Source organism: Oncorhynchus gorbuscha, linkage group LG10, assembly GCF_021184085.1.
Source record: "Oncorhynchus gorbuscha isolate QuinsamMale2020 ecotype Even-year linkage group LG10, OgorEven_v1.0, whole genome shotgun sequence".
In the NCBI taxonomy this organism is placed as follows: domain Eukaryota; kingdom Metazoa; phylum Chordata; class Actinopteri; order Salmoniformes; family Salmonidae; genus Oncorhynchus; species Oncorhynchus gorbuscha.
The window spans coordinates 37,332,361-37,358,702 of NC_060182.1; the positions used below are offsets into that span (position 1 = coordinate 37,332,361).

Sequence of the window (26,342 nt, forward strand, 5' to 3'; positions counted from 1 at the left end):
ACGACTTTCCGACCTGAACATCACTGACGTCATAATTCGTTTTTTTCTGAGTTCGCAGTTGTATATAGAACGCGGCAATAATCCATACTTTCAACCACACTGATGGTCTGAAACTGTAGAACCGACATGTAAATTACTTTACACTCATAAAAAGGATGGAAACATGATTACTGCGCAACACCAGAGCTTGTGTGCAGTGTGTCACAAAGCCGAAACCTCGTGATTTGGCAAAGAGTTAGAGAAAGGTTTTCTTTGATTTGGACTCTAAGGAATGTGGGCTTTTATTTTGAAGATTTCCTCATTACTATACAAAGTGGCGTCATAATTTGTGCTGCTGGCATAGTAATACTAGTGATGGATCATGGCCTCTCCTAGTGTTTTTGGAATTAGTTTGTCATTTTCTAGCTAGCTAGGTATCTCCAAATTATATGATGTCGTGTGATATCTCCGTAGCTAATGCTACTATGATGTTCCGATTGATGGTGTGAATGATGTCGCGTCAGAGGAGAGATCTCTAGGGGAGGTCTTCTACATGAATCTCGCTGTAGCTGCAGCTAGCTAACACTTCATTGACCAAGAACAATGTGGCCTGCTGTTTCGGGAAAACGATCGGAACTGCGGGACTAAAACAAACACAGGTGACGTTCATTTGTTTTTGTTTTACATTATGTTATTTTCCGGCTGTTGACAACCAGTTTTTCATAACATTTAGCTAGCTATAGCTTCCTAGGCTGCTTGGCTGCTGCTTTGTTCCGCAATAACATGGCTGGCGCCGCTAGCAGAACACTGATTATCTACTACAGTTTGTAAATATAGTTCACTTGGTATGAGTTGTCAAGGTGATTTAATTTAAACTGATTTCAACTGTCTGATCTATTACAACTATGTAAGACCACTAGCTACTTAACACCAGCTGTCAGTTTATGGTGATTTTCCCGTGTGGTTCAGTTGGTAGAGCATGACGCTTGCAACGCCAGGGTTGTGAGTTCGATTCACACGGGGGACCAGCATGAAACATTTATGCACTCACTACTGTAAGTCACTGCCAAATGACTAAAATGTAAATGTAACATGCAATCATCTCTATTTGCCTCTCATTTTGTGTAGACATGGCTTCTGAGCTCCAGGTGTTCTCCTCACCCTCAATCTCCTCCAGCGCCTACACTCGCTCCAAGAAACTGAAGGTAGAGAACAGTGTGTGGGATGTGAGCAGCCAAGTGGGAGACAACAACAGCAGTTACTACCAGCAGCAGGGCCCCAGCCAGGGCAATGGAAACACATCCTCCCCCTCTGTATCAAGTTTCAACCCAGCATACAACTCCTCCAACTCCAACCAGGGGTACCCATCAACGGGGGCAGGCTCCCGGGAGCAGACGATCGTACGGGCGGCAGACAGCACCGGCAGCGTCCGAGGACCACCTTCCTCTTCATCTTCCTCCTCTTCCGCCAGTTGCCTTGTCAAAGATGCCGCATCATCATCCTCCCAGCCAGGCGACCTATACCAACATCAGTATGGTAACAGCCTGAAGAGGAAGAGTGAGGAGGTGGACAGCAGTGACAGTGTTCAGATCCTGGAGGAGCTCTCGGCCCCTGTGCTCTCCAACCGCACAGCTGCTGGCGGGGGGACCACCACAGCCCAGTCCATAGCACATTCCACCTCCACCACTAAGAGTAGTAACTCCCACAGTGAGGGGGACTACCAGCTAGTGCAGCATGAGATCCTGTGCTCTGTGTCCAACAGTTATGAGGTGCTGGAGTTCCTAGGGAGAGGTACATTTGGTCAGGTGGCTAAATGCTGGAAGCGTGGCACTAATGAGATTGTGGCCATCAAGATCTTGAAGAATCATCCCTCATATGTCCGGCAAGGTCAAATTGAGGTTAGTGTTGTATCACTAAGCAAAAGTGACGTTCTTGTAAGCTTTAACCAAAACATTTTTGTAAAAGTTTGGGAGGAGAAAGAATAATTAGAAATATAATTGAACACGTCTGCCCTTCTCCACTCGCCAGGTGAGTATCCTGAGCAGACTGAGCACAGAGAATGCTGAAGAGTTCAACTTTGTGCGTTCCTACGAGTGTTTCCAACACAAGAACCACACCTGCCTGGTGTTTGAGATGCTGGAGCAGAACCTCTATGACTTCCTGAAGCACAGCAAGTTCAGCCCGCTGCTACTCAAGTCCATCCGGCCTGTGTTGCAGCAGGTATGATACAGTCCACCATATGCTTTATTATCCATATGGGGAAAATGGTCTTGAACACTTTTTCAGTACTGCTGTTGACTGTATGCAAAACAACACGATACATTTTGCATTACCCACTTGACACATACATTAATACATATATTGCACGTTACCCATATCCTACACATATCATACATCCACCTACATAATATATACACTCTCCTATGTATTTATTTGGACAGTGAAGCTATACATTTTAATTTGGCTCTATACTCCAGCGTTTTGGATTGTAGATTGAGTGTTTTTATAGGAGGCTACAGTACAGAATGTTACCCCCTTTTATGTTTATTTTTTTCATACTTGTTTTGCTGTTTAAAAATGAATGCACTTTAGGTATCTAGTCCCCCTATTTGAAGGTGTCATAACTATTTGGACAAATTCCCTTAAAGTGTATTACATTTTGTCAAAAGTTTCGTATTTTTCCTACCAAGTGGCGAATTGCAGTGCTTAAGGCGTCACTACAGCCAGTTGTACGGTGTTTCCTCCAACACATTGTTGCGGCAGGTTAAGCGTGCAGTGAAGCGAGCAGGGTGTCAAGAAGGAGTGCGGCTTGGAAGGGTTGTGTTTCGGAGGACGCGTGGCTCTCGACTTTCGCCTCTCCCGTGTCCGTACGGGAGTTGCTGCGATGGGACAAGACTGTAGCTTCCAATTTGCTATCATAAAAAAATACAAAATAAAAGTTTAGTATTTGTATTTTATAGCACTCAATGACTACATCCAGCGTGTGACACTTGGATGCATTTGCAATTAATTCAGGATAAATCCATAATCATGGTAGCATCCACATGAATGTAGAAGTGTTCAGAAATATAATATATATTGTATTCTTATTTAAAGTAGAAGTGACTCCGAAATGACACAATGCATTATATATTATTAATTTCTATTGGGCACAACATAATCCAAAACACAAACAAAACAAACTTGAAAAGCATCCAAAAAGCTTGTAGTCACAAGCTTGATGTAGTCATTGCGAGATAGGAATATGGGACCAAATTGTATTTGTCACATGCGCCGAATACAACCGGTGTAGGCCTTACAGTGAAATGCTTACAAGCCCTTAACCAACTTAAGGGCTTGTAAGCATTCCAATTGGAATAAACTAATAAACACTTAGGCTTCTACCTTCAGTTAATACATCTTATACACATTTTACAGACACAATCTATTTTACAATAGTTATATTATTTTTTTTTGTCTCAAATCCAAGATGCTGGAGTATAGAGCCAAATAAAAAGTTTTAGCTTCACTGTCTGAAGATTGATTCTTATTTCACCTTTATTTTACTAGGCAAGTCAGTTAAGAACAAATTCTTATTTACAATGATGGCCTACCCCGGCCAAACCTGGACGATGCTGGACCAATTGTGCGCCGCCATATTTGAGTCCCAATCACAGCCGGATGTCATGCAGCCTGAAATAAATATGTAGGGAGTGTATATTTGACTCTTGTGTTCCATCAGGTGGCCACGGCCCTGATGAAGCTGAAGAGCCTAGGTCTGATCCATGCTGACCTGAAGCCAGAGAACATCATGCTTGTAGATCCTCTCAGACAGCCCTACAGGGTCAAGGTCATCGACTTTGGCTCTGCCAGCCATGTCTCCAAGGCTGTGTGTTCCACCTACCTGCAGTCCCGCTACTACCGGTGAGTGTCTGACTGTCTCATGGGAGGCACAAGCATAGAAATAGAATTACTGGAACAGGCAAAGCCCATCAGACCACTGCAATTTACTTAAATGGGGATACTAGTTTTAGTAATTATATTTCTATGGGCACAATCTGAGTCCCATTAGCCATGGAGGATGTATTGCAGGCTCAATGTACAACTATGGACATGTCCAATGGTTTTTGTGTGTTATTACAGGGCGCCAGAGATCATCCTGGGTCTTCCCTTCTGTGAAGCGATCGACATGTGGTCTCTGGGCTGTGTCATTGCTGAACTGTTCTTGGGTTGGCCTCTTTATCCCGGTGCCTCAGAGTATGGTCAGGTCAGCAGCAATTATTCTACTGTCAGTGAGACAATACACTCATCCATCGTTGACATGTATTTGTCTCTTTCATTTTGTAGTTATACAGTATTGTATTTTATCTAGCATTTCATACAGTATTGTCTTTAATGCAAGGTGCATTTGTTTGTACTAAAAAAGCAGCGCTCATAATACAATCTCTGATTTGCATTTCCCTTGGTTGCATCAGATCCGGTACATTTCCCAGACCCAGGGCCTGCCTGCTGAGTACCTCCTGAGTGCAGGCACTAAGACCAGCCGCTTTTTCAACAGAGGCCCTGACTCCAGTTACCCCCTCTGGAGGCTCAAGGTACAGTATGTGGCAACAGAACATCTCTGGGTTGTTGATATGTACATATTTTGTTCATGAGTGTAGCTAGGCCTATATGAGACAGTACTTTTGGTAGCATGTTATTACTAGTTGTAACTAGTTTCCAATTTATTACCATATTATTGCTCCCTTATTCCACGCAGTAGTGTGTAGTGCTACTGTACGTAATAGTCTTCTGTTGTATTGTTTTTTTTCTGTAGACACCTTCAGAGCATGAGGCAGAGCTGGGGATAAAGTCAAAGGAGGCGAGGAAATACATTTTCAACTGTTTGGATGACATGATGCAGGTGAGGGTGAGCAGGTTACCATTCATTCTGTTAAATAACTCACTCCTACGTTTGATGTCTTAATGTTTTTGTATTATGCTAATAAATTGGTTTGTTTCATGTCATAAATGTATTTGATTTTGTCAGGCGAGACTTAATGTTTAAATTGGAGTCATTTAGCAGACATTCTTAGCCAGAGAAGGCAACTTTCTGTGTTTTGTTGCAGGTGAACATGACTAGTCTGGTGGGGACTGACGTCCTGGCAGAGAAGGCTGACCGGAGAGAGTTTATTGATCTGCTAAAGAAAATGCTGACGCTGGACGCAGACAAACGCATCACCCCCATGAAGACCCTCAACCACCCCTTCGTCACCATGACACACCTGCTGCACTTTCCTCACAGCTCACAGTAAGTAGAGTCAGGGCTAGGGCTGTTGCGGGGACCGTATTACCGCCACACTGGCGGTCATGAGTCATGAAGGCAGTCAAATTCTGGTATTAAGCACTCTATTGTCCCTCTAATCACTCTGACATCAATGCAAATGTATTCGAAAATCTAATCAAACACTTAATGAGCTCATGTGCTATATTTCTATAGGCTATGCAATTGCGGGAGAAAACCGAGTGATGGCCGTTAATAAAAAGAGGAGGATCCCATCAGCTTTCTATTGGCTAGGCCTACTATATTTATTTCTCAACTTTCCTAATATTAAGCACATTTCTTATTTACAACAGGAATTTAGGCTACCTGGCTGCCATGAAAATAAACCACGGAGAAAAGTATCCTCCATTCGCTATTTAAGTGCATAGATGACATGCATTTTTCCCCACGCTGCCCCTATTTTGATACAGGTGCATGATAATGGTCTATTCTAAATCAAAACAAATGTCACACCAATATTATTTAGTATATGTAAAGACAAAATTAAAAAACAAATAGGCTAATAATCACCCATCAGGCTAACACTTGTGAATGATATATTATCACTTGTGAATGATGCCCAGCATAAGAAACAATGCCTTTAAAAAAAAAACTTGTTTGAATTATAGTTGCACACCTTATGTAGCCTAGCTCATAGGCCTATATGTTTTAATAAGGTTTGTATCACAACTAAAATGGCAAAATAACTTCTTAAAATTAAGCACATTAATCTTTACAACGGGTGTAGATCCTAACTGGCATATAAACTCAACAGAAACGTCCTCCCACTGTCAACTGCATTTATTTTCAGCACACTTAACGTGTAAATATTTGTATGAACATAACAATATTCAACAACTGAGACATAAACTGAACAAGTTCCACAGACATGTGACTGACAGAAATGGAATAATGTGTCCCTCAACAAAGGGGTGTTTTAAAATCAAAGTAACAGTCAGTATCTGGGTGTGGCCACCAGCTGCATTAAGTACTGCAGTGCATCTCCTCATGGACTGCACCAGATTTGCCAGTTCTTGCAGTGAGATGTTACCCCACTCTTCCACAAAGGCACCTGCAAGTTCCCGCACATTTCTGGGGGGAATGGCCCTAGCCCTCACCCTCCAATCCAACCTCAGTTGGATTGAGATCCTGGCTCTTCGCTGGCCACGGCAGAACACTGACATTCCTGTCTTGCAGGAAATCATGCACAGAATGAGCAGTATGGCTGGTGGCATTGTCATGCTGGAGGGTAATGTCAGGATGAGCCTGCAGGAAGGGTACCACATGAGGGAGGAGGATGTCTTCCCTGTAACGCACTGCGTTTAGATTGAGCTTGTTGTCATTGCAGACAGTCGTATGATGCTGTGACACACTGGTGATGTCTGGTGAGGACCTGCCTTACAACAGGTTGGTCTGAGGGCTTGTAGGCCTATCTCAGCCTATTGCGGACAGTTGTTGTTGCCATCCTGTACCTGTCCCGCATGTGATGTTCGGATGTACCGATCCTGTGCAGGTGTTGTTACACGTGGTCTGACACTGCGAGGACGATCAGCTGTCCGCCCTGTCTCCCTGTAGTGCCGTCTTAGGTGTTTCACAGTACGGACATTGCAATGTATTACCCTGGCCACATCTGCAGTCCTCATGCCTCCTTGCAGCATACCTAAGGCACGTTCACACAGATGAGCAGGGACCCTGAGCATCTTTCTTTTGGTGTTTTTCAGAGTCAGTAGAAAGGCCTCTTTAGTGGCCTAAGATTTCTTAACTGTGACCTTAATTGCCTACCGTCTGTAAGCTGTTAGTGTCTTAACGACCGTTCCAAAGGTGCATGTTCATTAATTGTTTGTTTATGGTTCATTGAACAAGCATGGGAAACAGTGTTTAAACCCTTTACAATGAAGATCTGTGAAGTTATTTGGATTTTTCCGTATTATCTTTGCAAGACAGGGTCCTGAAAAAGGGAGGTTTCTTTTTTCGCTGAGTTATAAGCAGTGCGTGAGTTTCAAGTGTGGGGAAGATAATTTGCACTATAAAAATACACATTTATAATAAAATCATTACATGCATAATTGCATTTGTGGTCACTTTTGAGAATGGTGTTTTCCTGCTAATGGAACATTTGTGCTTATAGCCTACTGCCGTGTGCGCATTGCTGCGCTTATAATGTGAAGAAATAGCCTAATAGTTTATCAACATTTTAAGGTAAATGTTCTGATCTGTTGCGTTAGCCACATTGCATAAACATTTTTGGGGGGATGCTATTGGTTGTATTCATTTGGGATCTATCGCATCCCACAACTGGCCCAGGCACAGAATAGAATAGGTTGACTTTTGTACTATGGGGGACAGTAGATTGACATAGACTAATGCTTTTGCTGTTTGTTAGGCCGACTCATATTGATGGCTGACGAAAAGTTAACGTGGACAGTTCTTCCAATATCTTCAATATGCACCTTGGAATTAGATAAGGATGAGCGCAGTTGCGTCCCCGATGTGTCTGTCTTAACTTGTAGCCTGTGAGGAAGACGGATTCACGTGATGGAGAGCCGTGTGAGTGAGAGACTCTTCGATTGTGCAGCACACTCAGGGAGAAGGCCGCAAAAGGCATTTATTTCAAATGCAATTTTAAGGATGCATAATTTACTTCAGAAGCTGTAAGATTCATTACTTACCAACAACAGTTGCAAATCCCAATAAAACTACATTACTTTTCGAAGCTTGCTTTGTCTAACAACACTATCATGAATCATGAAGGTGTATTTTCCTCTGAAGCCATTCTGTTGTTGATTTACTTATTCTGTTGTTGATTTACGACTGTGTTTGGGTCGTTGTCCTGTTGCATCTCCCAACTTCAGTTGAGCTTCAGTTGGCGGACAGTCTTAAGTCTTCTATCTCTTTTGTTCGAGGCATGGGTCACATCAGGCAATGCTTCTTGTGAATAGCAAACTCATATTTTGTGAGTGTTTTTTTATAGGGCAAGGCAGCTCTAACCAACATCTCCAATCTCATCTCATTGATTGGACTCCAGGTTAGTTGACTCCAATTTAGCTTTCCGAGAAGTCATTAGCCTAGGGTTTCACATCGTTTTTCCAACCTACACTGAATGTTTAAATTGTGTATTCAACATAGACAAGAAAAATACAATCATTTTTTGTTGTGACTTAGATGAAGACTTAGATGAAGATCAGACCAATGTATGCAGAAATCCAGGTAATTCCAGAGGGTTCACATACTTTTTCTTGTCACTGTATATGCTTTGCGTCATATACAGTGTCTACTGGTATCATTTTCAATTGAGAACATACACTGAGTGTGTAAACCATTAAGAACAGTCTCAATTCGTTGGGGCATGGACTCTACGAGGTGTCAAAGTGTTGGACAGGGATTCTGGCCCATGTTGACTCCAATGCTTTCAACAGTTGTCAAGTTAGCTGGATGTCCTTTGGGTGGTGGACCATTCTTGATACACACGGGAAACTGTTGAGCGTGGAAAAACCCAGTAGCACTGCAGTTCTTGAAGCGAACCGTTGTGCCTGGCACCTACTACCATGCCCCGTTCAAAGGCGCGTAAATATTTTGTCTTGCCCATTCACCCTCTGAATGGCACACACACACAGTCCATATCTCAAATCGTCTCCAAGCTTAAAAATCTTTCTTTAACCTGTCTCTTCCCCTTCATCTACACTGATTTGAAGTGGATTGATATCGATAAGGGATTATAGGCTGACAAGGTGAAGGCTATGTCATGGAAAGAGCAGATGCCGTTAATGTTTTGTACACTTTGTGTATAGCTCAACATGTAAACAATGTGCGAGTTGAGCTATTCTCTGCTTTAGATGACAGATGTCTATAAGGCCAGTAATGCCATAATACTGTAGGCCTCTGGATGCATTGGTGATGCATGCCATTAGATAAGAAGGAAGCAGCTACTCTGCCTGGGGTCCAGCAAAATTAAGGCAGTTTATACAATTGAAAAAAACTTTACAATTCATTCACAGATTTCACAACACACTATGTGCCTTCAGGTCCCTACTCCACCACTACCACATATCTACAGCACAAAATCCATGTGTAAGTGTGTATAGTATGTTATCGTGTGTGTGTATGCATGTGTCTGTGCCTATGTTTGTGTTGCTTCACAGTCCCCGCTGTTCCATAAGGTGCATTTTTATCTGTTTTTTATAAAAATCTCATTTTAATGCTTGTATCAGTTACTTGATGTGGAACAGAGTTCCATGTAGTCATGGCTCTGTAGTGCTGTGTGCCTCCCATAGTCTGTTCTGGACTTGGGGACTGTGAAGAGACCTCTTGTGGCATGTCTTGTGGGGTATGCATGGGTGTCCGAGCTGTGTGCCAGTAGTTCAAAGAGACAGCTCAGTGCATTCAACATGTCAATACCTCTAATAAATACAAAAAGTGATGAAGTCAAACTCTCCTCCACTTTGAGCCAGGAGAGATTGACATGCATATTATTAATATTAGCTCTCTTTGTACATCCAAGGGCTAGCTGGGCTGCCCTGTTCTGAGCCAATTGCAATTTTCCTAAGTCCCTTTTTGTGGCACCTGACCACACAACTTAACAGTAGTCCTGGTGCGACAAAACTAGAGCCTGTAGGACCTGCCTTGTTGACAGTGCTGTTAACAAGGTAGAGCGATGCTTTATTATGGACAGACTTCTCCCCATCTTACATTTACATTACATTTAAGTCATTTAGCAGACGCTCTTATCCAGAGCGACTTACAAATTGGTGCATTCACCTTATGACATCCTAGCTACTGATGTATCAATATGTTTTGACCATTACCATTTACAATCCAGGGTTACTCCAAGCAGTTTTGTCACCTCAGCTTGCTAAATTTCCACATTATTTAGTTGAGGTTTAGGGTTTAGTAAATGATTTGTCCCAAATAAAATGCTTTTAGTTTTAGAAATATTTAGGACTAACTAATTCCTTCCCACCCACTCTGAAGCTAACTGCAGCTCTTTAAGTGTTGCAGTCATTTCAGTCGCTGTAGTAGCTGACATGTATAGTGTTGAGTCATCTGCATACATAGACACACTGACTTTACTCAAAGCCAGTGGCATGACATTAGTAAAGATTGAAAGAAGTAAGGGGCCTAGACAGCTGCCCTGGGGAATTCCTGATTCTCCTTGGATTATGTTGGAGAGGCTTCCATTAAAGAACACCCTCATAGAGGGTGACTCTTTATCCACAATATAGCCGGGGGTGTAAAGCCATAACGCATACATTTTCCAGCAGCAGACTATGATCGATAATGTCAGAATCCACACTCCCCCACAATCTTTTTATCGTGAATTTATCTCAGCCAGTCATCAGTCATTTGTGTAAGTGCTGTGCTTGTTGAATGTCCTTCCCTATAAGCATGTTGAAAGTTTGTCAATTTGTTTACTGTAAAATAGCATTGCATCTGATCAAACACCATTTTTCCCAAAAGTTTACTAAGGGTTGGTTACAAAAGGCTAATTGGTTGGCTATTTGAGCCAGTAAAGGGGGCTTTACTATTCTTAGGTAGCTGAATGACTTTCTAGTAGGCCTAAATTGAAAAAATGGCAAATAGGAGTGGTAATATTGTCAGCTATTATCCTCAGTAATTTTATAATAATAATAATAATAATATATGCCATTTAGCAGACGCTTTTATCCAAAGCGACTTACAGTCATGTGTGCATACATTCTACGTATGGGTGGTCCCGGGGATCGAACCCACTACCCTGGCGTAACAAGCGCCATGCTCTACCAACTGAGCTACAGAAGGACCATATTTTACATCCAACCTCTTCCACACTCACTTTACGGAATTCAAAATTACAATGCATGTCTTTCATAATCTGGTCACATTATATACTTGAATGTGTTGTGTCAGCGTTTGTTGCTGGCATGTCATGTATAAGTTTGCTAATCTTTCCAATATCTGTTGGTTTTGTGATGAATGATTCAATGAATTGTGGAGCTGAGTTTGCCTTTTTTCCCAACATTTCATTTAAGGTGCTTCAAGGCTTTTTACTATCATTATTTGACATTTATATTTGTTTCAAAGTGTAGTTTCTTCAGTTTAGTCATATGATTTCTTAATTTGCAATAAGTTTACCAATTGGTTGTGCAACCAGACTTATTTATTTGCCATTCCTTTTGCTTCATCCCTCTCAACCATACGCTTTTTCAAATCCTCATCCATCCAAGGGGATTTATGTTTTTACAGTAATTTTCTTAACGGGTGCATGCTTATAGGTAAGGAATAAGCAATTTCATAAATGTGTCAAGTGCAGTGTCTGTTCATTACATACCATGGACCAATTTATTCTTTATATCAACAACATAGGAATCACTACAAAACTTATTGTATGACCTCTTATACACTATATTAGGCCCAGCCTTTGGAACTTTGGTTTTCCTAGATATGGCTACTATATTGTGATCACTACATGCAATGGCTATAGATAATGCTTTCATGCAAATTTATGCAGCATTAGTAAAGCTGTGATCAATACGTGTTGATGATTTAATTCCTGTGCTGTTTGTAACTACCCTGGTAGGTTGATTTTAAAATCTGAACCAGGTTGCAGGCACTCTTTACAGTTTTAAGCTTTTTCTTGAGTGGGCAGCTTGATGAAAGCCAGTCAATATACCTCTCTGTTGATATCATGTACATTATCAAGCATTTCACACATGTTATCCAGAGACTGACTGTTAGCACTTGGTGATCTTTTGCAGCTTCCCATCCGAATGGGCTTTAGGTGAGGCAGATGAACCTGTAGCCATATTACTTCAACACTATTTAACATGAGATCCTCTCTAATCTTTACAGGAATGTGGTTCTGAATATAAACAGCAAAACCTCCACCTTTGGCATTTCATTTTTTTCTGTAAATGTTATAACCTTGTATTTCTACCACTGTATCAACAAAGGTATTATGTACGTGAGTTTCTTAGATAGTCAGAATATGAATGTCATCTGTTACTAGCAAATTTACTGATTTTGTGAATCTCGTTTATTAAGCCACATATGTCAATGTAGACTATTTTGAGCACCATTCTTCTGGGATGCTTACTTGTTTTCATTGCTTTACTGGGAAGCGTACCAGAAGAAGATATGCTCATGTTATTGCAGGGTGAGCTGCACACAGTGGACTTCCTCCTAGGGCACACAGCCTCCGTGCTAACAGTATAAATCTGGTTCATAGGCACATGATTACTACATACAGGATCAGCAGAGGCATTCTGGGCAGTTAGAGGGACATAAATAAGGTTACTTACTTTGTGTCTACCAATGCCCCTGGTGTAATGTTAATTTATTGAAGCATTATGACAACTCTGCGTCACAATGGTAGGGATTAGCTGAGCTGGGCTTTGAAAGGATCCAGGAACCTGCATTATTTGGGTGGATCCCATCCTTTTCATAAAACGTGTTTTGTTTCCAAAAGGTATCGAAAGATTGTCAACAAAAGTTAAACCCATTGAGCTGCAATTGTCCCGTTGCCAGCTGTGAAGAGAATGAACGATTTAGCAAGATTCTATGCCACGATTCAAAGAGGGCACAGGGCCAGATATGATGAGTATTTTGTTAGTGTCTAGCAGAGTCTCTATCAGCTCTTTTTAAAATTCACTTTCAACTGTTCAGAGCTGCCCTTCATAATGTCATTAAAATCCACATGGACTACGATAGTACATTCGGGAGCAGCTTAGTTATGTCATTTACCCGAGCTCCGGGATAGGACATTGGTTTTGCACCAGGAACGGTAACATTTCTTACCATGGAGCTGCTCATACAGTGCATTTGGAAAGTATTCAGACCCCTTCACTTTTTCCACATTGTGTTACGTTACAGCTTTATTCTAAAATATAATCTGTTTTTACCCCCCCCCCCATCAATCTACACAAAATATCCCATAATGTCAAAGCAAAAACAGGTTTTTAGAAAGTTTTACTAATTTATAAAAAATATAAATATCACATTTACTTAAGTATTCAGACCCTTTACTTTGTTGAAGCACCTTTTTAGCAGCGATTACAGCTTCAAGTCTTCTTGGGTATGACGCTACAATTTTGGCACACCTGTATTTGGGGAGTTCCTCCCATTCTTCTCTGCAGATCCTCTCAAGCTCTGTCGGGTTGAATGGGGAGCGTTGCAGCACAGCTATTTTCAGATCTCTCCACAGATGTTACATTTAACATTTACATTTAAGTCATTTAGCAGACGCTCTTATCCAGAGCGACTTACAAATTGGTGCATTCACCTTATGACATCCAGTGGAACAACCACTTTACAATAGTGCATCTAAATATTTTAAGGGGGGTGAGAAGGATTACTTTATCCTATCCTAGGTATTCCTTAAAGAGGTGGGGTTTCAGGTGTCTCCGGAAGGTGGTGATTGACTCCGCTGTCCTGGCGTCGTGAGGGAGTTTGTTCCACCATTGGGGAGCCAGAGCAGCGAACAGTTTTGACTGAGCTGAGCGGGAACTGTACTTCCTCAGTGGTAGGGAGGCGAGCAGGCCAGAGGTGGATGAACGCAGTGCCCTTATTTGGGTGTAGGGCCTGATCAGAGCCTGGAGGTACTGAGGTGCCGTTTCCCCTCACAGCTCCGTAGGCAAGCACCATGGTCTTGTAGCGGATGCGAGCTTCAACTGGAAGCCAGTGGAGAGAGCGGAGGAGCGGGGTGACGTGAGAGAACTTGGGAAGGTTGAACACTAGACGGGCTGCGGCGTTCTGGATGAGTTGTAGGGGTTTAATGGCACAGGCAGGGAGCCCAGCCAACAGCGAGTTGCAGTAATCCAGACGGGAGATGACAAGTGCCTGGATTAGGACCTGCGCCGCTTCCTGTGTGAGGCAGGGTCGTACTCTGCGGATGTTGTAGAGCATGAACCTACAGGAACGGGCCACCGCCTTGATGTTAGTTGAGAACGACAGTTTGTTGTCCAGGATCACGCCAAGGTTCTTAGCGCTCTGGGAGGAGGACACAATGGAGTTGTCAACCATGATGGCGAGATCATGGAACGGGCAGTCCTTCCCCGGGAGGAAGAGCAGCTCCGTCTTGCCGAAGTTCAGCTTGAGGTGGTGATCCGTCATCCACACTGATATGTCTGCCAGACATGCAGAGATGCGATTCGCCACCTGGTCATCAGAAGGGGGAAAGGAGAAGATTAATTGTGTGTCGTCTGCATAGCAATGATAGGAGAGACCATGTGAGGTTATGACAGAGCCAAGTGACTTGGTGTATAGCGAGAATAGGAGAGGGCCTAGAACAGAGCCCTGGGGGACACCAGTGGTGAGAGCGCGTGGTGAGGAGACAGATTCTCGCCACGCCACCTGGTAGGAGCGACCTGTCAGGTAGGACGCAATCCAAGCGTGGGCCGCGCCGGAGATGCCCAACTCGGAGAGGGTGGAGAGGAGGATCTGATGGTTCACAGTATCGAAGGCAGCCGATAGGTCTAGAAGGATGAGAGCAGAGGAGAGAGAGTTAGCTTTAGCGGTGCGGAGCGCCTCCGTGATACAGAGAAGAGCAGTCTCAGTTGAATGACTAGTCTTGAAACCTGACTGATTTGGATCAAGAAGGTCATTCTGAGAGAGATAGCGGGAGAGCTGACCAAGGACGGCACGTTCAAGAGTTTTGGAGAGAAAAGAAAGAAGGGATACTGGTCTGTAGTTGTTGACATCGGAGGGATCGAGTGTAGGTTTTTTCAGAAGGGGTGCAACTCTTGCTCTCTTGAAGACGGAAGGGACGTAGCCAGCGGTCAGGGATAAGTTGATGAGCGAGGTGAGGTAAGGGAGAAGGTCTCCGGAAATGGTCTGGAGAAGAGAGGAGGGGATAGGGTCGAGCGGGCAGGTTGTTGGGCGGCCGGCCGTCACAAGACGCGAGATTTCATCTGGAGAGAGAGGGGAGAAAGAGGTCAGAGCACAGGGTAGGGCAGTGTGAGCAGAACCAGCGGTGTTGTTTGACTTAGCAAACGAGGATCGGATGTCGTCGATCTTCTTTTCAAAATGGTTGACGAAGTCATCTGCAGAGAGGGAGGAGGGGGGGGAGGGGGAGGAGGATTCAGGAGGGAGGAGAATGTGGCAAAGAGCTTCCTAGGGTTAGAGGCAGATGCTTGGAATTTAGAGTGGTAGAAAGTGGCTTTAGCAGCAGAGACAGAGGAGGAAAATGTAGAGAGGAGGGAGTGAAAGGATGCCAGGTCCGCAGGGAGGCGAGTTTTCCTCCATTTCCGCTCGGCCTTCCGGAGCCCTGTTCTGTGAGCTCGCATTGAGTCGTCAAGCCACGGAGCGGGAGGGGAGGACCGAGCCGGCCTGGAAGATAGGGGACATAGAGAGTCAAAGGATGCAGAAAGGGAGGAGAGGAGGGTTGAGGAGGCAGAATCAGGAGATAGGTTGGAGAAGGTTTGAGCAGAGGGAAGAGATGATAGGATGGAAGAGGAGAGAGTAGCGGGGGAGAGAGAGCGAAGGTTGGGACGGCGCGATACCATCCGAGTAGGGGCAGTGTGGGAAGTGTTGGATGAGAGCGAGAGGGAAAAGGATACAAGGTAGTGGTCGGAGACTTGGAGGGGAGTTGCAATGAGGTTAGTGGAAGAACAGCATCTAGTAAAGATGAGGTCGAGCGTATTGCCTGCCTTGTGAGTAGGGGGGAAGGTGAGAGGGTGAGGTCAAAAGAGGAGAGGAGTGGAAAGAAGGAGGCAGAGAGGAATGAGTCAAAGGTAGACGTGGGGAGGTTAAAGTCGCCCAGAACTGTGAGAGGTGAGCCGTCCTCAGGAAAGGAGCTTATCAAGGCATCAAGCTCATTGATGAACTCTCCGAGGGGACCTGGAGGGCGATAAATGATAAGGATGTTAAGCTTGAAAGGGCTGGTAACTGTGACAGCATGAAATTCAAAGGAGGCGATAGACAGATGGGTAAGGGGAGAAAGAGAGAATGACCACATGGGAGAGATAAGGATCCCTATGCCACCACCCCGCTGACCAGAAGCTCTCGGGTGTGCGAGAACACGTGGGCGGACGAAGAGAGAGCAGTAGGAGTAGCAGTGTTATCTGTGGTGATCCATGTTTCTGTCAGTGCCAAGAAGTCGAGGGACTGGAGGGAGGCATAGGCTGAGATGAACTCTGCCTTGTTGGCTGCAGATCGGCAGTTCCAGAGGCTACCGGAGACCTGGAACTCCACGTGGGTCGTGCACGCTGGGACCACCAGATTAGGGTGGCAGCGGCCACGCGGTGTGGAGCGTTTGTATGGTCTGTGCAGAGAGGAGAGAACAGGGATAGACAGACACATAGTTGACAGGCTACAGAAGAGGCTACGCTAATGCAAGGAGATTGGAATGACAAGTGGACTACACGTCTCGAATGTTCAGAAAGTTAAGCTTACGTAGCAAGAATCTTATTGATTAAAATTATTAAAAATGATACAGTACTGCTGAAGTAGGCTAGCTGGCAGTGGCTGCGTTGTTGACTTTGTAGGCTAGCTGACAGTGGCTGCGTTGTTGACACTACACTAATCAAGTCGTTCCGTTGAGTGTAGTAGTTTCTACAGTGCTGCTATTCGGGGGCTAGCTGGCTAGCTAGCAGTGTTGATTACGTTACGTTGCGTTAAAAGAACGACAATAGCTGGCTAGCTAACCTAGAAAATCGCTCTAGACTACACAATTATCTTTGATACACAGACGGCTATGTAGCTAGCTATGTAGCTAGCTACGATCAAACAAATCAAACCGTTGTGCTGTAATGAAATGAAATGAAAAATGTGATACTACCTGTGGAGCGAAGCGGAATGCGACCGGGTTGTTGAGTGCGGAAGTTCTATTCAGTAGACGTTGGCTAGCTGTTGGCTAGCTAGCAGTGTCTCCTACGTTAAGGACGACAAATAGCTGGCTAGCTAACCTCGGTAAATTAAGATAATCACTCTAAGACTACACGCTCTAAACTACACAATTATCTTGGATACGAAGACAGCAAAGACAACTATGTAGCTAGCTAACACTACACTAATCAAGTCGTTCAGTTGAGTGTAATAGTTTCTACAGTGCTGCTATTCGGTAGACGGTGGACGTTTCCTAGCTGGCTAGCTGCTGGGCAGATAGCAGTGTAGACTACGTTAGGACGACGAAATACGAAGTTGCAATAGAAGTGCTGACTGTTTCACTTTGTTGTCCTCTTTCTTTTCCTTTTTCTTCTGTCCTTCTTTTGTCCTTATTTTGTCTTCCTTTCTTCTGTTAACTAGATATTTTTTGTTGTTATTCTTTGTAAGCTAGCTAGATCGGATTCAAGTCCGGGCTCTGGCTGGGCCACTCAAGGACATTCAGTGACTTGTCCCGAAGCCACTCCTGTGTTGTCTTGGCTGTGTGCTTAGGGTTGTTGTCCTGTTGGAAGGGGAACCTTCACCCCAGTCTGAGGTCCTGAGCGCTCTGAAGCAGGTAATCAAGGATCTCTCTGTACTTTATCATCTTTCCCTCGATCCTGACTAGTCTCCCAGTCCCTGCCGCTGTAAAACATACACACAGCATGCTGCTGCCACCACCATGCTTCACCGTAGGGATGGTGCCAGGTTTCCTCCAGACGTGACGCTTGGCATTCAGGCCAAAGAGTTCAATCTTGGTTTCATCAGACAAGATAATCTTGTTTCTCATGGTCTGAGTGTCCTTTAGGTGCCTTTTGGCAAACTCCCAAGTGGGGCCGTCGTGTGCCTTTTACTGAGGAGTGGCTTCGTCTGGCCACTCCTCCACTCTAAAAGCCTGATTGACGGAGTTCTGCAGAGATGGTTGTCCTTCTGGAAGGTCCTCCCATCTCCACAGAGGAAAACTAGAGCTCTGTCAGGGTTGCCATTGTGTTCTTGGTCACCTGCCTGATCAAGGCCATTCTACCCCGATTGCTTAGTTTTGCTGGGTGCCCAGCTCTCAGAAGAGTCTTGTTGGTTCCAAACTTCTTTCATTACAGAATGATGGAGTCTACTGTGTTCTTGGGGACCTTCAATGCTGTATACATTTTTTGGTACCCTTCCCCATATCTGTCTCTCAACACAATCTTGTCTCGGCGCTCTACGGACACCTTTTTGGTTTCATGGCTTGGTTTTTGCTCTGACATGGTCTGTCAACTGTGGGACCTTACATAGACGGGTCTGTGCCTCTCCAAAGGATTTGTAATAAATTTGCAAACATTTTGAACATTTTCGCTTTGTCATTGAGGTATTGTGTGTAGATTGCAGATAATAAAAAAATCAGTTTTAGAATACCAAATGATAATGTTTACTATACTACATGTTGGACCACTAACTTTTATATTGTTGTGTAGTTTACCAATACAATGGTCTGACGGTGATGTGGACATACTCTGTATTCATATCCCGAAAGGAAGAAATGCTCTCATTGAAATGATCTCATTACAATACATTTTTATAGAAAGTTAGCAAACACAGATAAGATCTTGCTACCGTGGAAAGGAAAATACCTGTCTATTTGTGATTTAACTCTTTAGTCATTACCTATTTGCTTATGGGCTTGTCTACACCTAGAGACTTGTTTTTTAAATTATATGAGCAAAAAAGATTCCCTTTTTATTAGGAACGGCAAGCCAGACAAATTAAACGTGCCTATTTTAAAAATGAATATGAATTCGGAGGGCAGAAATGATTAAATATTAAAGCATTAGACCTCTCACTAAAGGCATCGGTCATTCAAAAGTTATACTTAAATCCAAACTTGTTCTCTAGCAGATTAGTAAGAATGCCTCACCCCATGTTCAAGAATGGCCTTTTCCAAAACACAGTGTTTTGTCACCAGAACGTTTTAGAACATGTTGTGACTTTTGACTTTACCTGCGTCATCTACTTTCAATACATATAAATCGCAGACAGTTGGCAACACTTGGCCACTTGAAACTAGCGTAGCAACAACTACCTGGACAGAAAACAGTGACGCACATTACACACAGCACCCCTTTTATAAGCGTGTCTTGGGGGTTCTTGAAATGTAACATCCAATCAAAATCTTCCACTGGACCATTCAAACTGTTTTTTGTGATACAAAATTCTCCAGACCTTAGGTTCAAAATCTGATTTTAAGATACATTTTAGAAGTGGGGGTTAAGCCATAATTATGACTTTGTGGCTGTGGTAACTAATGACAACTTTAAAATGGCTGTGAAAATAAAATATTTCAGCCAATAGAAATGTGGGTACATTTGTGGACAACATTCTAACTTACTCAACCTTTACGTTCTATTAGATTTGGATTTTATTTTAAAATGGCATAGAGCTCTTACACACAACAGTCCAGGATTAGGACAGCTTTGCAAATCTTGTTTTTCTCTTATGATTTTCCATGGCCTCTCCTGTTTACCTTGCTCCTTTAGAGTTACATGTTTCTTGATAAATATGATTCTTTTTCAGTGTGAAGTCATGCTTCCAGAACATGGACATATGCAAGCGCAGGGTCAGCGCTTTCGAGAGTGGAAAGAATCTGTTTTCTAGCAACAACAATCCCAGTGCAGCTACAAACCTCACTGTTACATTTAGCAGCCAGCTTAACCAGCACAACCAGGTGAGAAACGAATGCCTTGTATTGTCAGACTTCCTCAGGGTGTCCTTTCAACACATGAATCATATTTGATGTCATGTTATCCCCGCCGTGTCAGATGGCGTCCACCGGTGGCCAGTCACTGTCAGTGAGCAGCAACGTCCCTCTGCTGAACTACCAGCCGGGCCTGTATCAGCAGGCTACTATCAACATCCCCGGTCTCCCCCAGCAGAGTGTCCCTCTGCAGACCAGACCCACCCAGCTATGTGGCCAGGCTGAGCCTTTCCAGCAGACTCTCATCGTCTGCCCCCCCACCATCCAGGGTGAGCAGAGCAGAGAAGGAACCGTATGGAGCAGGGTTACAATGTTAGAACAACAGTTTGTTTGACTCTCTTTTTGTGCTCGTATGAAGACCAAATTCATGTCGCCGCTAAGTAAATATGTTGTAATGTGGGAGACAACGGTCAGTGGGACATCTTGTCCGTAACCTTATGTGATCTATTAACACGGGAGGATCTGAACTTCATCATTTTGATTCCGCCCAATTGTCTTTAAATTAGCCGTAAAGTCTGTAGTCTGCTTCTGCAGAGTTGTATATTCATGACATTGTGACTAATCTACCTCCCTCCTTTCTTTGTAGGCCTCCAGACGTCCGGCAAACACTCTGGTTTCCCAGTGAGGATGGACAACGCTGTTCCCATGGGGCCCCAGAACCAGTCCACTCAGCCTCTACATCTCCAGCCTGGAATGCTCACACAGGTACAGCGAGGCTGACTGCTGCGTGACCACCCACCCGCAGCCTGACTCCATGTTTGGAATCCTATGAATAACTTGGGTGTATCTCACCAGAGTAAAGACAGGTTTCATCACAACGTGTTAAACCTGTTTTAACGTTCCTCTCCTTTCTTTGGGAATCAAATCTCAGACTGTGGTGAAGGGATGTGGCGATCAGATCTGTCCACCCCCCCCCCATTTCTAGTTATCTAACCCCTACACCCGTCCCTCAAACCTCCTCCCCCACCAGGCCTCCTGCACTCCTTTGATGGTAGCCACTCTGCACACCCCTGTGGCAGGAATGGCCCCTCTGTATTCGCTGCCCCTGGGCTGTGGGGCTGGAAGGCCCGGCCTGCTGGATCAGAGCTCCACCATGCTGGTAAAGCACAAACACCACTCCTGCCCCCGTCTTCCCTGTACCCCTTTCTCCCCCTGACACCATTTCAGGGGTGTGCAGAGCATGGGATGCATGTGCTGCTGCTTACTATAGTGTGTGCTTTTGCTTGCAGCGTCTCATCTGTCCCTTTCTCTTCTTCCCCCCCCCCAAAAAAAAGGCTTTTGCATTATTATACAGTGACAGCTGAAGTTTCCGGGAAGTCTTGCTGAAATGTAAATAAATTCAACCAAATGTAAATGTGCCCTTCATCGCTGCAACCTTGGGAAACCTGCTGTTGATTCAAATGAGTAACGCCATTTGCGTTGGTCCTGGAATCGTGCAGCAGACATGGGAAATGCCCGCTGGAATGCTGCCGCTTGATTATCTATCATGCTTCTCTTCATAGATTCGTCTTGAGTTCCAGGTCTTCAACCAGTGTTTTGAACGGACCAGTTCTACAGGACTGCCTTCCAGGACATGTGTGCTTGGCTTGAGAGCATGACCTGTTTTCTCTTCTGCCAGTTGGGAGTTCCCATTTGAACAGTGTTTTGATTTTCAATCCTATTTCTTTCCTCGGCAGTAACTATTGTTTAGGTCGTGCTTTGGAAGTCTGGGGAACAGAGACCGGTCATTGGATGGTTTTTTTCAGTGTATCTTTCTCTTCTGAATTTGATCTTGACTCAGTGGGGGCGTGCTGGATGCCTATAACTTTTCAGGCGTGACTGGAACAGACACTGAATCATGTCTGTCTACGAACTGCATGTGCTCCTCATGCACCTGCATTCTGTGGTGGTCTGACTGTCATACTCACATTTAGCACAGCATTTTTCAATTTCTCTCAAAACAGACTGTTCAACTTGCAGTATGATTTCAGTATCTGTTGTTCGAGAAGTAAACCTACAATAACTGTGTGTGTGTGTGTGTGTGTGTGTGTGTGTGTGTGTGTGTGTGTGTGTGTGTGTGTGTGTGTGTGTGTGTGTGTGTGTGTGTGTGTGTGTGTGTGTGTGTGTGTGTGTGTGTGTGTGTGTGTGTGTGTGTGTGTGTACAGCAGGGCTGGCCAGCAGGGACCCAGCAGATCCTTATCCCCTCCACGTGGCAGCAGATGCCAGGCATGGCCCTTCACAACCCCAGCCAGAGCCAGACACTGGTTCCTGACCCTCCCATGGGAGCCCCTCTCTCTGGTGGAGACTGCTCAGGACAACAAGCATCACACCGGAGGTGAGTACTGCAGTGCTGTCCCTCTGGGCTCCGTCACTAAGGCCAAATGTACTTATTTTTTTACCTTTTTTATTTAACTAGGCAAGTCAGTTAAGAACAAATTCTTATTTTCAATGACGGCCTAGGAACAGTGAGTCAACTGCCTTGTTCAGGGGCAGAACGACAGATCTTTACCTTGTCAGCTCGGGGATTCGATCCTGAAACCTTTCGGTTACTAGTCCAACGCTCTAACCACAAGGCTTCCTGCCACCCCATATCACTGACTAAACAGCAGAAAGTTAGAGTAATTTCAGAGGAAGCCCTTATTTGATATATATGCCATTTTTTTGGTATCTAGGTTACAGTATGTGGAGACATTAGTTGGTTCAGATAACTACCCACTTATGCCAGCATGTTGTACTGATTCCAATATGCTAGGGAAGCTAATTCCAACTTGTTGTGATGCCAGGGGTCGTCATGGCAGTCAGTACGATGGCATCATGCAGCAGGACCTTGCACTGGGGCGTCAAGCACCCACGGCCCCCTCCCAAGCAAGACCCCAGCAGGGGAAAGGGTGTAAGGCTCGACATGCCGACAGTAGGGCCAGGTAACTTTCAAACCCAAAAGGGACTTTTACACTGTATTGTTCCCTTCCTCACCATCTATGTCATTTATGTGAATCAGTGAGAGCTTTATGATTGACCACTTTTAAAATCTTTACATGTTTTAATTGCATTGAAACATCTCTGTGTACTTTACATTAAAAAGGAGTGCTGCCCCTTTGCAGGCCTGTGTTGTCGCTGGAGCAAGCTGCCTCTGTGGTCGACAACATCCCTGCCTTCAATGGGGATCCAATCGTCATCTCCGATACTCCCAGCCCTGCTGCCAGCATTATCTCCATCCACAGCGACACAGAGGACGAAGATGACAGGAAGTTCCCTGCTGCCGGGTGAGGTCACGTCCAGTGTAATCTCATGCATCCATCTGTGTGATTTCATGAGACGCTGCTATTTTGAGTAGCTGAATCCAGCACTGTGTATGACCGTGGCTTTCAACCCCTTTGGGTATGTGCGTCCTGTCTCTCAAGGGGCTGGGTTGAAAGCAAAAGATGAATATCTGTATTCTGAAAATAAAATTCTGAAGTATTCTTTCTCTTCTCTGTCACAGCTCTGGTGTTAACCAGCGAGCCAATGTGATCAGCTGTGTGACGGTGCACGACTCGCATGACTCTGACTCGTCAGTCAGCAGTCCCCTGAGCCCCAAGCGCCTTGCCACCAACTCCTCCTCGTCCCAGTCCTCCTCCAAGTCCCTTGCCATCATCCTGCCCTCAGTGAAGACTCAGTCTGGGGAGAGCGGGACCCACAAATCAGGTTAGCACACACCTCCGGCCTAGTGTTTCCCCTACCATTGTATAGGTGGGGCGGACTCTAGCTTTGGGAACTTTGTGTACCACCTGCAACTTCTCACACTAAACTATTCTCACAGCATTAAATATGTGGGATGTTTTTTTTTCTTGTTTTTGTTTCTCAGATCAACAAGTTAATGTCTCTGGTAAGTCCAAGAAGGTGACAGCTCAGCAGTCCAGCAGGGCAGGAGGGGCCTCCAGCTCTGATCGCCATCAGAGGGCCACAACTAGCAGATCTCAACCCCTCAACCTGAGTCAGGTATAAAGCAATATTTTTGACTTCACTTGTCATGTCTTAGGGTTTTTGTTTATCCTCTTCTTATTTCAAGTTTAGTCTTGGAGGCAGAAAGTATCTAAATGCGAGTAGCGTATTATAATGTACAATTATATTCCTCCCCAGGTACAGCAGTCTGTGCTGTCATCATCACAAGACAGAACAGGAGGCAACAGCAGCTCCTTGCGCCGTCAGCCCACCTACCCTCCTCCAGTCTCCTCCCACTCCTACCGTTTGCAAGAGGCTTCCTCCATCTTCACCTCTACCCCTAACCTGTACGCCTACCCTGCCTCTGCCGCCCTGGCCTCTGTCTCTCAGGCCATGGACCAGCTCCACGCCGGGGGCTCTTCTAGACACGCCCGGCCCAGCGGGCCCTACTCCTCCCTGGGGCTCCTTCATGCCCAGGGACAGTACCACCAGCAGCAGCAGCTGGCGGCCCAGCCTTACCCCGTCCCACGGTCCAGCGCAGCGGCCTACCAGCTCAGCCAGAGGAAGCTCAGTCAGTACCCCTACCTGTGAGGAATAAAGGCTAGAATATCCTAGATTCTATTTCTGTGGAAAAAAACAGCTATCTAGCCCAGCGGAAGACCAAATGGAGACCAAGACTATAAAGGCGCAGCACTGCACAAGTTTAGCACAGGCACTATGATACTTAAATACCACTGATATTTTTAAATGTGCAATTTAGTAAGGCCTCGTTTAGAATTATTTTAACAGCTTTGTTCGCAATGTCCTGATTTCAAGTGGTAAATATTTTTCATTCCCTGTTAAATGAAATTTGCTTATGTGCAAAAAAGTCCTTTAAACATTCTGTCTTATGTAAAGCCAGTATTTTGCTATCTTTGTTTTTAGAATATTACGCTTGTAAAAGCACTAACCCGTGTGTCCTTTGTCGTTATCATGACATTTTATTTCCATGTACTGCAGCTAATCAAATTGTACTAGAATTATAAGACTGACCTTTTTTTAATTTATTTGTTTTTATCATTATTTTGAATGTCTACGTATTGCAAATAACGCTGAACAGAGTTTCTCTGTTTCATAAGTGTGTTTTCCATGTCTGTTGTAAAAGAATACAGATAAAATGAGTTTGTCGACTAAATGTCGCCTTACCTGAACCACTTCCCTACACATGTACACTCCTCTACCTATTTGTTTGGCCAATGAAGCTAACACTTTTGCTTTGGCTCTGCACTCAGGCATCTGAGATCAAATGTTGTATACGAGGCGACTGCAGAACATCACCAGGGTATTTTCATGTGTAACTCTTTAGATATGAATGCACTTTATATATCTAGTCGTGTGTGTGTGTGTGTCCCCCCCCCATTGAAGATGTCATAAGTGTATTAATGGGCGGCAGGTAGTCTAGTGGTTAGTGTTGGGCCAGTAACCAAAAGGTTGCTAGATCAAATCCCCGAGCTGACAAGGTTAAATCTGTCGTTCTGACCCTGAACAAGGCAGTTAACCCACTTTTCCTAGGCCGTCAATTGTAAATACAAATTTGTTCTTAACTGACTTGCCTAGTTAAATAAAAGTTCAAATTACATGTCAAGTTTAGTATTTGGTCCAGTATTTCTAGCACGCAATGATTACATTAACCTTGTATGCATTTAGTTTTGTTTTGGTTATGTTGTGCCCCCAATAGAAATGAATGGTAAATAATGTATTGTGTTATGTTGTGCCCCCAATAGAAATGAATTGTAAATAAGGTATTGTACCATTTGTCACTTTTATTGTAAATAATAGAATGTTTCTGAACACTCCTACATTAATGTGGATGCTGCCGTGAATAATGACAAGTGAAGTTTAGAGGCGTAAAATCATACCCCCCCCCACAAAAAATGCTATACCTTATTGGTGTTTTGGTGGCATTATCTTTGTTCAGATGGGACTACATATAAAGTGCTTACATTTCTAAACGGAAAAACCGATGTAATGAAAATACTCTCAAAAGGTGACGATGTCGCCTGATAAACATTTGATCAAATCCAAAATGCTAGAGAATAAAGCCATGTTAAAAGTTTCAGCTTCACTGTCCATATAAGGACATGGAGGAGTGCATCTTCTCTAGCATGTTAACGAAGCGCCTGTCAAAGGCCCTTTGGTGTGTGGGAATCACGTGTTAATCACGTGCACATCTCATCACCACTTTAGGCCCCTGTAACTTGGTTAAGCTAACTCTTGGACTGAAAAGTATGTTCAATGGAGAATGCCTCCACGTCCAGGAAACCAGCCCTGTGTTAAAAGGATCCGTTTAGTAGGCTGACTAGGCCTTATAAGTCAATAGTGCTGTTGATAGTTAGGATCTTGTCATGTGCAATGATGGTGTATGTGAACTTGTTAATGTGTAAAGTAGAAATCCGATTGGGCTGCTCACACTATAAGTAACCACAGTCCATTAGACTGCATTGCAAATGGTGATATTCAGTCAACCTTGGATTCATTTGGTGAATTGTATTGAATCCAATGATGATTCATGAGTATATAAATAGCTGTTGGATATAAGAGTGAATGGTTTGTGACACGGTCATTCATACAATCTATGTGAAG

General features: G+C 44.2%; 1 protein-coding gene across 7 annotated transcripts; it reads left to right on the forward strand.

The window, feature by feature from the left end:
- Window positions 1-231: 231 nt before the first annotated feature.
- On the forward strand, window positions 232-26,297 carry hipk1a (homeodomain interacting protein kinase 1a). 7 transcript variants are annotated; one of them, XM_046365895.1, is made up of 18 exons: window positions 232-638; window positions 1,108-1,877; window positions 2,008-2,199; window positions 3,701-3,882; window positions 4,102-4,225; window positions 4,434-4,553; window positions 4,775-4,867; window positions 5,067-5,248; window positions 19,640-19,790; window positions 19,885-20,089; window positions 20,407-20,525; window positions 20,791-20,919; window positions 21,968-22,134; window positions 22,583-22,720; window positions 22,901-23,062; window positions 23,281-23,483; window positions 23,644-23,777; window positions 23,919-26,297. In XM_046365895.1, exons 2-18 carry the CDS (start codon window positions 1,110-1,112, stop codon window positions 24,309-24,311), a joined length of 3,462 nt encoding a protein of 1,153 aa, XP_046221851.1. In that variant the 5' UTR covers window positions 232-638; window positions 1,108-1,109; the 3' UTR covers window positions 24,312-26,297. The 7 variants fall into 7 exon arrangements, with proteins under 7 accessions (XP_046221851.1, XP_046221850.1, XP_046221854.1 ...); XM_046365894.1 differs by having other exon boundaries at window positions 233-638; window positions 21,965-22,134; XM_046365901.1 differs by having other exon boundaries at window positions 234-638; window positions 4,775-4,861.
- The last annotated feature ends 45 nt before the right edge of the window (window positions 26,298-26,342 follow it).

Coding starts and splice junctions, on each gene's coding strand:
- hipk1a (XM_046365894.1), top strand. CDS start 1,110: ATGGCTTCTGAGCTCCAGGTGTTCTCCTCACCCTCAATCTCCTCCAGC. Junction 20,090..20,406: donor CTGCCCCCCCACCATCCAGG/GTGAGCAGAGCA, acceptor CTTTCTTTGTAG/GCCTCCAGACGTCCGGCAAA. Junction 23,063..23,280: donor AGGAAGTTCCCTGCTGCCGG/GTGAGGTCACGT, acceptor TCTCTGTCACAG/CTCTGGTGTTAACCAGCGAG.